This window comes from Musca domestica, unplaced genomic scaffold, assembly GCF_030504385.1.
Source record: "Musca domestica strain aabys unplaced genomic scaffold, Musca_domestica.polishedcontigs.V.1.1 9, whole genome shotgun sequence".
Classification (NCBI taxonomy): Eukaryota; Metazoa; Arthropoda; class Insecta; order Diptera; family Muscidae; genus Musca; species Musca domestica.
In genome coordinates, this window is record NW_026712435.1 from 15,315,153 (window position 1) to 15,329,777 (window position 14,625).

General features: G+C 36.9%; 1 protein-coding gene across 5 annotated transcripts in view; it reads right to left on the bottom strand.

Annotated features, from left to right (window-relative positions):
• Window positions 1-14,625, bottom strand: part of LOC101893576 (FH1/FH2 domain-containing protein 3) — a 237,307-nt gene that overhangs the window by 56,801 nt on the left and 165,881 nt on the right. For all 5 annotated transcript variants that reach the window (XM_059131671.1, XM_059131672.1, XM_059131675.1 and 2 more), the window contains one exon: window positions 6,814-6,923. In XM_059131671.1, coding sequence (XP_058987654.1) covers window positions 6,814-6,923 — 110 coding nt within the window. The remainder of the gene's footprint in view (window positions 1-6,813; window positions 6,924-14,625) is intronic.

Here is a 14,625-nt window from a genome sequence, read left to right on the forward strand (position 1 = left end):
TTTATTGTGGACCAAATGGACTGAATTTTGGAAATTACGACGAGCCCAGAAGCAAGTACTTAAAATTTTGGTGAAATTTGGTTCAGATAGCTATAGAGGTATTAAAGTCCCCCACATGCGTAATGTGCTCTCCACAAAATGATATTTGATAGCGTACGTCAGATACAGCTATTTCCGAGCTTTGCCCAATTTTATCGAGATCGGTTCAGATTTTTATACAGGGTGAGATGAAAAACTGCAACCATCTTCAGACTGCTGTCATTTCTAAGAGACTCCGACAGTCCGACAGCTGTTAAAATTATTCCAGTGACAGCTCGGTATATTGTTTACAAGCGTACAAAAGCATTTTAGAAAGAATTTTACAGAAAAAAAATTATTCGTGATGGAATTCAAGCGTGATAATTTGATTTCTTAATATTTGGCTGGAAAACCACAAGTGGCTATCGTTAGAGCACTCCAGCATTTAAATGTGAATAAATCTCGTAACCGTGATACTGGTAGCTTAGCCCGTCGTCACGAAAGTGGACAACAACATCAACAGAAATGGTTCGAAAAGTAAAGAAGCGACTTGATCGAAATCCGCGAAACTGGCTCATGAGCTGAACATATCGCAATATTCCATTCGGCAAATATTGAAAAGAGCTCGGGGTAAAGCCATTGAAACGCCAAAAAAGTGCAAGAACTTGAACCGCAAAAGAAAGAAAGTAGACTCAAAAGAGCTAAAGAGTTTCTTCGCTTGGCCGAAAATGGGGAACTGCCGAATTTGATTTTCTTCGATGAGAAAACATTCGTTGTCTAGCAGCTTGTGAACAAACAAAATGATCGTGTTTACTTGCTAAAGCGGTCAGCGGAAAATGTGCACCTTCGGTTGGCCACCAGAACAGACTGGCCACAGACTGTGAGCATTGCAACAGGACTCATCATCATCGCACTCAGCACGCGCCACCCAAGAATGGTTACAAAATGAGGTTCCTTGCTTCATTTCCAGCGCACAATGGCCACCAAAATCTACGGATACCAATCCTGTCTGGAGTATTTTGGAAAGCAAGGTTGGCGCTTCGTCAGGAATGGGCCAAAATGCCGCAAAACAACATTCGGGCAGCATGTGACGGCCGTCTGAAGGCCATAATTCGTGCCAAAGTTCACCAATTGAATTTAAAAAAATAAAAAAATTTTTAAGAATTATGAATTTCTTAAAATATCTTTCGAGGATAGTGTTTTTTAAAAAATATTTTCTACAACTACTTTTACAGAATCTCAGATTTTATAGATATTTCATTGATTGTAGTTCAAGGATTTTAAGTATATTGGGTGGTGGCTTTCAGAAAGTTCCATCTTAAACTAGAACTAAAACTCATCAAAATTTTCAAACTGTGCCATTCTGTACTTTTTAGTACTTTTGCTTATAATAAAGTGCACATTTGCAAAATATATAAAAGCACTTAAAGATCGATCGATAACAATAGCGTACGAATTTTCCAAAATTCCGTCTGCAAGTTTTTCATAATGTTTCATTATCATCTTGTACCTTTGAGAAATTTTTCGTACCCCAAAGGATGAATTTCCAAAAAGTTCGTCTTAACACCAACAATGAGTTGCATGTCAAATTACAAGATTCTAGTGTATTTTGCCTGAGCCAATCAACTTGTTTCGTTGTCCCAATGAAATAGTGGCACGCAATTACCTTTTTTTACCTAGACAAACTTTCATTTTTGATTCGGCGTAAGTATTTAATTTAAATATTCTCCCAACATACTGCTGGTACCATACCTCGTATGTGAAAATGTTAAAACCACTTCACAATTGCAACTCACTTTTTGCCTAGAGATGATGCTTTACATTTGTCGTTGGAGCTTCCAGGGACCACTGCTTGGAGCATAAAAATTGATATGAAAATATTTCATTGCCAAACGGTCATTAAATACCATTGAAATCGAATCGAAACCTTTTAAACATTGCAAATATAAAAGCATTCTCTTTTTGTTTTTGACCGAGTGAGATGAGCCTACTAGAAGATATAATGAAAGCCGCCATTGGCTTGCATCTCGCAAATCGTAAATTTTCTTTTCATACCGTAGTGTGGGCCTTTGCTGCAGCTTCAATTTCATGTTGTAAGCGAAACTCTCATGCCATGCAAACATGCACACATACATCTTCGAAAGCAACTCACTCACTTGCACATTTAACAAATTAGCCAACCGACAATAATCGTTAATAAATTATCAAGTGAAAGGCATTTTGCAACTTGTTACTTTTCTTTACGGCAGACGTCTGACCGAGCGGACAAATGATACCACGATCCGAACGGCCACTGGTCCTCTGGTCTGGATGAAACTAAAAATAACTCCCACATAAACGAAGGCCGCCAAAAACAACAGGAAAAACAAAATAAAGTTGGCGCGCTAACAGATGTCCACCGCCAGCAACCACCGGCATTATCTGCGCATGCCTAACTGCATCCATCCAGGTTGATGTGATTGTTTTTGGAACGGGCATCCGTGAAACAGGAAGCATGGCCAGTGAATGGCATGGCATGGCAAGGCAGCATATCTTTTTGGCCAAAACAACATTTTCATTTTTGTTTTTATTTTTTTTTTTTTTTTTTGGTGGGTTTCAAGTTTTGTGAAACGTTTGTGTTTTTTTTGTAGGTTTGTTATTCTCTTTCGCTGGCCCAGAAACCCAGTGAAATTTTGTCCATATATCTTATTGGAGTTGTGGTTGTGCCACCAATAATGCCTACATCAAAATTGTCAACCTACAAACTTCATGGCACAACAGCATCGATACAATCTGAATGTTCGATATGGTCTAAATATACAAGTTAAATGTTTGAAAATGGAATTTAAGATCAGAGCTGGACTATCATGCTGGCATTGTCTGTCAAGAATATTAAAAGTGGTGCTATTTAAGTTAATTGAAGGAAGATTGCATTTTTAGGTTTGGCAATGTAGTTCGAAACTGCCAAAACTCTTTGGAAAGACAGATAAATGTATTTTTTGCCTTCGAGGGGCTTATTTAGGGCTAATATTACATATTTGGTGTACAATAACCGTGAAATCGGATGCATATGGAGCTACATCCAAATCTGAACCAATCTCGATAAACATTTGGCAGAGGCATTTCTGAGCTGTATGAGATATGTGTTACCAAATATCAGTGGTTTAGAGTGCATATTGCAAACGTGAGGGACTTAAATACCAAATCGGATGAATCATATATATGACAGCTATAGCTATATCAAAACCGACTTTCTCCAAATTTGAAGTACTTGCTTGTAGGATGGATTCTGTCGGATGTGTGACAGATGGCACAAAATAAAATTGGAAACGGACGAAGATATATATATATTTATATGCGAGCTACATATAAATTTGAACCGATTCTCACAAATTTTAAATTGGTTCGCCCAAGGGTCAAACAAATGATTTTTGGAAAATTTCATTTCAATAGGACAAAAAAATGCAACCTGCACTTTGTTTAGTTTTTTATAATCTCCACCACACTTAGTATTCATAAAACTTTACTAATAATTTTAGACCTAACAAAGTATATAAACAGGGAGAGATAAAAAACCTGCAACAAAGTCAAATGCCATAATTTGTAGATTTTTTTTTTAAATGTTAATGAATAAAAGCAAAAAATGTCGGAAATGTGGCTAAAATCATAAAAATTTTAGAATAAGTTTAGATTTATTCGAATTGGTTACCTTTGGCACCAATTATGACTTTCAAACGGCCAAAGAAACCGAATGTTGCTCTGCAGGATTTTGACCCATTCCCGGCGAAGCGCTTGCTTGAGGTGATCGACACTTTGGTATTTTTTAGTGCCAACCTTGCTTTCCAAAATACTGCAGACACAATAGTCCAACGGATTGGTATCCGAAGATTTTGGTGGGCATTGTGAGCTGGAAATGAAGCGAGAAACCTCTATTTTTGTAACCATTCTTGGTTGGCGCGTGTTGAGGGCAATGGTTCTGAATCCTGTTGGAATGTCCAAGGTCTGCGGCCAAAATGTTTGCGTACCCAACACCCTCCAGAATATTTTCGCGATAATGGTTGACATTTATTCTGATGCCACGGTTGATTAATACGAGCGGAGAGCGACCATCGGCTGTTATGACGGCCCACAACATCACCATGGCCGGCCACCTCCATCCATTGCAGTTGAGGAAAGTCGGCTGCCTAGGCAAACCAGGGTCGTTTTGGTCCAACTACGTTCAGGATGGTGCAGCCGTCTCCATTCATACGCTAAACCATTCACAATACGCTACACCTGTTTAATTGTGCAGCCAAGCCTACCCAACTCCGTCCAGAGGATCTTTGGCTACAGCTAATAAAGGTAGCATGGCCGGCGCTTGAGTTCTGGTGGCCAACCGAAGGTGCACATTTTCAGCTGACCTCTTTGGCAAGTAAACACGACCGTTTGGTTTGTTTACAAACTGCTGGACAATGAATGTTTTCTCACCGGAGAAGACCAAATTCGGAAGTTCACCACTTTCGGCCAAGCGAAGCAACTCTTTAGCTGAATCTACTTTCTTTCTGTGGCGGTGTAAGTTCTTGCACATTTTGGAATTTCTATGGCTTTAACCCGAAGTCATTTTTCAATATTTGCGAATGGAATATTGTGAAATGTTTAGCTCACGAGCCATTTTTCGGCCACTGCAATACGGGTTTCGATCAAGTCGCTTCTTTACTTGTCGAACCACTTCTGCTGATGTTGCTGTTTTCTTCCGTCCGTCGGGCTACGTAAACAGTATTACGGTAACAAAATGTTTTTGTACGCTTGTAAAAAATATAATGAGCTGTCACTGGAATAATTTTAACAGCTGTCGGACTAGTGCCTTAGAAATGGTTGCAGTTGGTTGCAGTTTTTCATCTCACCCCGTATATTCTTGTGCGTCCGTCTGCCCGTCTGTTGTAATCACGCTAGAGTCAAAACGGATTAAGATAGGAAGCTAAAATTTTGCACAGATCAGTCTTTTGACTACAGGTAGGTCAATTTCAAAGATGGGTATATGGGTACGATGTATCGAGTGGCCCCCACAAAACGATACCTCCCGATATTCGGTATTTTGATAATTTAGCCACATTTTCCAATGAAATTGCCTGAAAATTCTTTCAACGTACTTTACCCCTGGGAGAGAATTTCCTATATAAGTCCACAATATCGTATAGCCCCATACAAAGGTACCGCCCGATATTCGGTATTTTGATAATTGTTGCCTCATTTTTCAATGGTATTGTCTGAAATTCCACACAAGAAGTTCTTTCTAAATATTTTACCTTCTGGAAGAGCATTGTCTGTAAAGGTCTGCGAAATCGTATATCCCCCATTTACGGTACCTCCCTATATTAGGTATTTTGATTAATTTTAGCCACATTTTTCAATGGATATGTCTGAAAATCCACACAAGAAGTACATTACCCCCTGAGAGAAAATTGTCTATATAAGTCCACAATATTGTATAACCTCCATACAACGGTACCGGCCGATATTCGATATTTTAATGATTTTGTCGACATTATTCAACGGAATTGTTTAAAACTTCTATTTGTAGTTCCTAATGGGTACTATAGTCTATGACAGAAAATTGGCTCAGGCCTTCGTATAGGCCCCATATATCTTTACCTGCCTATATTCGGCCTTTTGACGATTTTAGTTAAAAATTTTACCGAAATTGTTTGAAATTTCGTATTTGAAGTTTCTAATAGGTACTACAGCCTGTGATATACAATTGTCTATGCAGGTACATGTTTTCGTATAGCTCTCATATATAGGTACCTTCCTGTGTTCGGTATTTTGATGTTTTTTTTTTTTTTTTTTGCTACATTATTCACGGCAATTGTTGCCAGTTTCGTATTTGAATATTGTAACGGCATATGACAAAATTATCTATACATGTCCACGCCTTCATATAGATCCGACCCGAACGGCGGCTTTATATATTCGGTATTTTTAAGATTTTAACAGAATTTTCAAAGGATTTCTGTTCTTTTTTTTGAAAATTTACAAATTCGTTCCAAATTGGGGAGGGTAATCAAAGTTTGACCCGGCCGAACTTAGTGATTTTTTACTTTTTACTGTTAGCCTAGTATCATTGGAAAGTCGTGGTGGATCTATGTTTCCTAATAAAATAATATCCATATACGAATCGGTTTTAATATAAATTTATTTTTAGACCAAATTCTGCACACATTCCGAACTTCATTAAAATTTGACATACATAGCGTGTTTGATGCATCAAATACACGAAATTGGCCGAAAAATTTATATAGGAACTATATCCAAATTTGAGCCATACATAGCGTGTTCGACCAACAATATAAATGGAAGCTATATTCAAATGTGAACCGACTTCAATATCATTAGGCAAATTTATTTTTATGCCAAATTTTGGTGCAGTCGGCCGAAAATATACATGGGAGCAATATCCAACCTTAACCGATTTAGATATAATTTGAAAAATAAATGTTTAGAACAAATTCCGTTACACATTACATATATGAAAACTGTATCTGTCACCGATCAATAGACATGTGCTTACAAAATCTTAATTTTTTGAAGATACCTCCGTTTTTTATGCTATATCTCCGGTTCCACGTGGAATTTGAAAAATGTGTGTAGCATTTATTATTTCGGCGATGCTGTAGTATTTCTAGAGAACTTCGAGTTCATAAATTATAAACAGTCAAACGTAAAAACATGTTGCTCTTTTATAGATATAGATTAAGTAAAAATATGGACATTTTAATTCGACTATGTATTGGATATTATTGACATGAATGTGAATAAAACTGGTTGTAAAGTACTTACCTAGAATTAAGACCTTCAATTTCTTCAGCCTGTTCGGCCAATGATGACTCCAGATCCAAATAAGCTCCAAAATCACCATCTTTGTAGACTTGTAGGGCGGCATCATCGATCTGAAAAAAAAAACAGATCATGAAATAAATTAAATGAAAACTTTAAAATTATCAACTCAATAGTATTTGTGAATGAGATAGCATTTTTAAGAATTAAGGTAAGAATATAGATAGCTTTGAGAAGCATTGCAGATTTCAAAGCTCTGATACAAATAGGAAAATCCCGCTTTTTTCTTAATGATTTATGAATTTTTTAATGAATCCTTCAATCTTTTATGAATCACTTTCTGAGTCAATTATGCATTTCAGTCCGTCCATCTGTCCATGTAGTCCAATTGAGATGAAATTTTCCAAACTATATTTGTTTGGCCAAAGGACGAACACTATTGAAATTGGTGACAATCGGTTCAAATTTAGTTATAGCTCTCATATATATCTTCAATCGATATCGAGATAATTGTGCACCAAATATCCAATATCAGTTAAAATTTTGCCACATCCAACCGAATTCAGTCTAGAAGCAGGTACATCTTATTCGTTGAAAATCGGTTCAGATATAGCTATAGATCCCATATATACAGGGTGAGATAAAAAACGCCATAGTTTTTATATTTCTTTTTTTAATTTTATTGAATGAAAGCAAAAAATGTCGGTAATAGCATGAAATTTTAGAATAAGTTTAGATTCGTTCAAATTGGTCACCTTTGGCACGAATTATAGCCTTCAAACGGCCAATGAAACCGTCACACGCTGCCCGAATGTTGCTCTGCCGGATTTTGGCCCACTACCGGCGATGTGTTTGCTTGAGGTGATCGACAATTTGGTATTTTTTTAGTGCTTACCTTGCTTTCCACAATACTCCAGACACAATAGTCCAACGGATTGGTATCCAGAGATTTTGGTGGTCATTGGGCGCTGGAAATGAAGCGAGGAATCTCATTTTGTAACCATTCTTGGGTGGCGCGTGCTGAGTACGATGGTGCTGACTTCTGTTGGAATGTCCAAGCTCTGCGGCCAAAATGTTTGCGTGCCTAAGGTTTTAATACACCCTCAAGAATATTTTCGCGATAATATTCGGCATTTATTCTAATGCCACGGTCGATTAATACGAGCGTAGAGCGACCATCGGCTGTTATGGCGGCCCACACCATCACCATGGCCGGCACTTGAGTTCTAGTGGCCAACCGAAGGTGCACATTTTCAGCTGACCTCTTTGGCAAGTAAAAACTATCATTTTGTTTGTTTACAAACTGCTGTACAACGAATGTTTTCTCATCGGAGAAAACCAAATTCGGCGGTTCACCACTTTCGGCCAAGCGAAGCTACTCTTTAGCTCTTTTGAGCCAATTTTCTTTCTGTTGCGGTGTAAGTTCTTGCACTTTTTGGAATTTCAATGGCTCATTTTTTAATTTTTGCCGAATGGAATATTGCGATATGTTCAGCTCACAAGCCATTTTTCGGCCACTGCGACGCCGGTTTCGATCAAGTCGCTTCCTTACTTTTCGAACCATTGCTGTTTTCTCCCGTCCACTTCCTTAACGTCGGGCTACGCTACCAGTATCACGGTAACGAGTGATGTTACAAGATACAGAAGATTTATTCACATTTAAATGCTGGAGTGCTCTAACTATAACCACTTGTGGTTTCCAGTCAAATTTGAAGAAATCACACTATCACGCTTGAATTCCATCACGAATAACTTTTTTCTGGAAAATTCTCAGCAAAATGCTTTTGTACGCTTGTAAACAATATAATGAGCTGTCACTGCATTAATTTTAAAAGATATCGGACGAGTGGTTTAGAAATGACAGCAGTCTGAAGTTGGTTGCAGTTTTTTCATCTCACCCTGTATGTTTCATCCGATTTGGAGTAATATTTACATGCGTAATATACACTCCACAACAATGATCTTTGGTACCAGAATACTTATGGAGCTCAAAAATACCTTTGTCAAATTTTATCCGGATCGGATCGGATTTGGATATAGCTCCCTCATATATCTTTATCCGTTATCATGTTTATTGTGCACCAAATGGCTAATATCAGCCCAAATGAACTGAACTTTCGCAATTTCGACTGAATTCATCCTAGAAACAAGAACTACAAATTTAGTGAAAATCAGTTTAGATATAGCTGTAGCTCCCATTAATATTTCATCCGATTTGGGGGTTTTAGTCCCTCACATGCGTAATATGCACTCCACAACAATGATCTTTGGTACCAGGCATCAGATACAGCTCAGAAATAAGGGTTTAACATTTTATCAAGATCGGTTCAGATTTGGATATAGCTCCCATATAGCTGTTTATCCGATTCCAGGTCAAATTGCCAATATCAGCCCAAAAAGACTTGAAATTTTGGTTAAAATCAGTTCAGAATAAGTTATTGCTCCCATATATATGTCTCATCCGATTTGGTCTTAAAGTCCCTCACATGCGTAATAGGCACCCCACAACATTGATATTTGATACCGGTCATCAGATACTGCTCGGATATTTTATCGAGATTGGTTTTGATTTCTTTATATCTTCGATATACATCTTCATCTGATTTTACGGTTACTGCTCACCATACATGTATGGTGATTAGCCCAAATTGAATTTTTTTTTTTTTCATATCCAACCGAATTTTACTATTTGGTGAAACTCGGTCTGGTATGTCTTGTCCAAGTCATATCATGCACTATGTTACCAATGTTATTTGCCTCATAGTTGGTATTATATACTTCACATAAATTCCCAATATAAGCTTTTTTGGTACGACAGCTTACTAAATACGCATAGCGGTGTAGGGTATCATATAGTCAGCCCCGCCCGACTTTTGAACTTTCCTTACTCTTTTTTTATTTGTGTACTTTTTTCCCTAGTTCTATAAAGTATTTACTCCAGACAACTTATGATTATCTACTCTTCCCTTGATTGCTTGCAAAAAGCGAAACAAAAATGACCACCACTTTCTATTTGAGATATTGGCAAGAATTATGACCATTTTAAAATGTATGGACCATTTATCAACAACAACAAAATATAAATTTTACATGGCTTGCGGATGCACTTTTCTTTTTTTTTCTAGAAAGGCCATTTCAAGCTTTCGCTTTAAGAAGTTTTCTTTGTTGCACATAAAGAGAGAGAGAGAGACAGACACACCACTCCGATGGCGATGACACATAACTAAGAATTATTGCCATTTTTGCAAACTCATCTACAATAAACAAAAAGTCATTTCTCAACAAAACGCAAAGAAAAATTGTAAATGTTGTTTGCTTTCCTGACCATCACAAATCAGACTCCGGTTGCTGCACCCGGATTAGGAGCCACGTAATGGGAGAAGCTTTGAAAATGAAAGCAAATGAGGCAAAAAAAAAGCAAATTCACTCTGTATTTTTGTTGAGTCCACATCCCAAAGCAGCAAAGAATTTATTTTGTTCACACATTAAGGAATATAAATGATGGCTCTGTAAGTTGCCAATTGTGCGTCTAGTCTGTCCTGGCAGCAAAACTCTCCACGATAATTGTCCACATTGGACGGTGATGTTGATGACGATGATGGCATGTTATTTCTCATGTTTTGATGTCTTTTATTGTTCCTGTTGTCGTTTGTCAGTTCGTTCGTTTAGAAGCAAACAATTATTTAGTCACTGGTCTGCAGCTTCATCTTGTGTTTTTTTCATGAGATTTCACAGGCCATCAGAGAAAATAACAATACCCCCTTCCATCATCATCTTCATCTCGACGGTTATTTGTGCCAGAATTGCGAAAAAAAGAAGCTGCACCATAATTACTTTCATTCAATTTGCCGATTTAATAATGTTTTGATGCACAGATTCAATCATCAACTTCTTAAGAGGTTTGTAAAAGTCTATCATCGCCATCAAAACAGTAGCAATAAAAAAAATAAGAACAATTGCCATAGCAACTTTCCAATTCATTTGTTCAAAATCAATAATGAAATTGGAATTGTGGTAATTAAAAGAGGAGGCTTTTTGGAGGAATGATGGAGTTTGAAATAACAATTTTTTGATGAATTTTTATGAATAACTGACAAATAAAAATGACGTTCGAATCTAGGCAAACTATACCCTGAACCGATATATCCCATATGTGTTAATAAAAATATTGGGGTGCGCGAAATTTGAAGAAATCGGATGCTTACTTCGCATTTATAAGCGTTTGGGTTATTCAACATTTTGACTCGTTGTGGGGGAGGTACCAGAAGGAGGGGACCGATACATTGGGATGTGCCAAGTTTGGATATAATCGGAAATGTTGACCCCTTTGTGGGGGGAGGTAACAGAAGGAGTGGACCGATATATTCCATCTTTACAACAGGTTATATGTTGATGGATATATTGGAATCTGTGAATTTTGAAGAGGATTGAATGTTTTTTTTTCGCAATATATAAGAGATATAAATATTCCAAATTTTGACCCTTTGTGGGGGAGGTAGCAGAAGGAGGGGACCGACATATTACATCTTCACATTAGGTCTTGTGTTAGTAGAAATATTGAGATGTGTGAAATTTTAAGAGAATCGGATGCTTATTTTGTAAATTATGAGAGATATAATTATTCAAAATTTTGACCCTTTATGGGGAAGGTGTCAGAAGGTTTGAACCGATTTATTCCATTTTCACATTTTCACTAGGTCTTGCGATAGTAGAAACATGTATTGGGAAGTGCCTAATTTAAAAATAATCGGTTGTTCACTTCGCGATGTATAAGCTTCATAGTAATTCAAAATTTTGACCCCTTTGTGGGGGAAATACCAGAAGGAGTGGACCCATATATTCCATCTTTATACCAGGTCTTGTGTTAGCAGAAATATTGGAATGTGCGAAATTTGAATAGAATCCAGTGCTCATTTCGCAATATGTAAGAGAATTATATCTTTTCAAAAATTGCTCCCCTTTGTGGGGGTGGTAGCAGAAGGGGTTGACCGATATATTCCATTTTCACACCAGGTTATATGTTGATTGAAATATTGAGATCTGTGAATTTTGAAGAGAATCGGATGCTTATTTCGCAACATATAAGAGATATAAATATTCCAAATTTTGACCCTTTGTGGGGAGGTAGCAGAAGGAGTGTGCCAATATTGCCCATCTCCGAACTCGATCTAAGTTTGACAATAATATTACGACGTACCAAATTTGAATCAAATCATGCGCACCAGTCAGACAGACAGACGGACGGACACCCCTTAGATCGACTCCAAATATCCTGAAACAGATTTGGTCCCAAGAGTACTAGTGTCTGAAAACGCTATTTCGACGAGATAAGTTTTGGCCGTATCAAATGATATATAGCCTCTGTAGCCATGTGGCAGAGGGTATAATGAGTGACTGACTGATTCATTAACGACAAGGCGAAACGGCTAAGGCCAGAATCTAGAAATGTTGCACGTGGGTCAACGTCGGTGGGTAGAGGTAAGATAAGGCTGGGTTTTTGGATATTCGGAGTAAAAGTGACTGGATACAGCAAAAATCTCGACATTTGGTTTAAACATTAAGTTTAGATAAGTAGTGTTGATATATGTGTACGGATATGTGTACTAAATTTAACAACTGTACTATATGGTACTAAATTCGCTATATTTTAGTTTCGGTTGAACGGAGTGATCTGAAAATTTAAAATGTTGGTATTGATGTCCCCATTGGTGGGTACGGTCAACATAAGGTGTGGGGTGCGGAAATGCATTCAGCAAACGTACGAAAGGAACTAAATTGTACTAAATTTAGTATTGCGTAAACGAATACGGCTTGAAATCTGAAATTAGGTATTAGGATCACAGGTTAGTGTATAGTACGAAAATAGTATTAAATTCGGTATTTGGGGAAGGAATAGAGCTGGAAATCTGAAATTTAGAGTGAGAGTCTTTGATACTGTGTAGGATAGAAAAACTAAAGAATATTTCGAAATCTGATTATGAAATTTGGAGAAAGAGTCTTTGAGGCTAAAGAATTATTTGAAATTCTAGCTACGTGTAACAAAATTACTAAAATGTACCAAATTTGGTGCCATTTGGAATTATGTGAACCGATAGTGGTAAAATCGTGAAATTTGGTATGAGAATCAATTCTTGGAAATGGGGCGGATGTAAGAAGGTGGTTGTTTTTGGAAATGTGTACTAAGTGTAAGAACTGTACTAAATGATACTAAATTTGGTACAATTTCGTTTTGGGTGATCAGAAGGAGCTGGAAATTTTCACTGTCATGCCTTGGGCTCCCCGTTGGTGGTAGGTTTGCGATAAAGATGTGATTTTGAAAGTTTGTACTACGATTGTACGAAAAGTACTAAATAGTAATATATTTGGTACAATTGGTATTGAGTGGGCAGATTGTGCTTGAAATGAGAAATTCGGTATTAGGATCGATGTTAATGTATAGCCTGGACACATGGAGAAGGTTTCGGAAATATGTACTATAGCTGCACGAAAAATACTAAATAGTACTAAATTTGGTATTGGCTGAAGGGAAAGAAATAAAATTCTGAAATTTTAAATTTTTAATTACTGGTGGTATCGGAGTGCGAGATATAGCTGTGGTTTGGAAATGCGACCTATTTTTTGTACGAAAAGTACTAAATGGTATTAAATTTAGTATTGAAGTGGTATTTTGATATTGAGGTCTCTGTTGGTATCCGCAATTGAGTTTTTGAGGTGGTTTTGGAAATGTGTACTATAGTTGTACGAAAAGTACTAATTAGTACTAAATTTGATATTGGGTAAGAGAATAGACCTGAAATTCTGGAATTTGATATTGATGTCACTTTTGGTGTATACAAGCGGTATTGGAAATGTGTACTGTAATTGTTCAAAAAGTACTAGTTGGTACTAAATTGGGTATTGGGTGTAGGGATAGAGATAAAATTTTGAAATTTGACATTTATATAACTGTTGCTATCTGAGGTTGTGATTTGGAGGTAGGTTTGAATTTGGGTTTGGAAATGCGTAGTTTAGTTCTTCAAAAAGTACTAAATTTAACAAAAGTTTGGTATTGGGTGAATGGACAGAGCTGAAACCGTTGAATATATATTGCAAAAGCTGATTGAGATTTGAAACTGTTTTGCAAATGCGTACTAAAATTATGAAATCCCGAAATTTGAAATTGAGGTCTCCGTTGGTATCTGGTGTTGAGATCAGGTGGTAGTTTTGTAAATGCCTGAAAATAAGAAAATTTGGATGTGGGTCCATAGTGTGTTGGTTTTACTAATATCCCCCATGGTAAACTTCAAAATGAATGATTTTAAAGACTTTTTGGTGAAAAAGGTAAATAATTTCCTATTATTCTTTTAGAATAAGGAACAAAATTTGACTAAGATGTAAAACTTGGAAATACTGAAATACTAAACATTTAATACAAAGTTTTCTCTTAATAGTCTTAATACATATGTAGCTAGCTGTTGGTGGGATTCCAAGTCGAAATTATTTAAATTTTATTTTAATTTTTACCACCTTCACCATAATTGAATTATCTTTCCATTGTATATTTTCTTCTCCACAAAACTCGCAACCACACTATATTCGGGTGAAAAAGAAATCCTCTCTCCGAAACCCTTTTCATTACATATTCCAACATTATAACAAGATTCAGATCGTTTTGATATGATGCCACACCGACGGCAGCAGTTGCACATGACGAAAACATGTTTCATTGGTCGGTCAGTGAATGTTCTTCTGACTGCTGCTCCAGTTGTAGCTGTTGCTAATTTGAACATCTGTCAATCTCCGGTCACCGGCAGCATGTGAAAATCTGTGCACAAA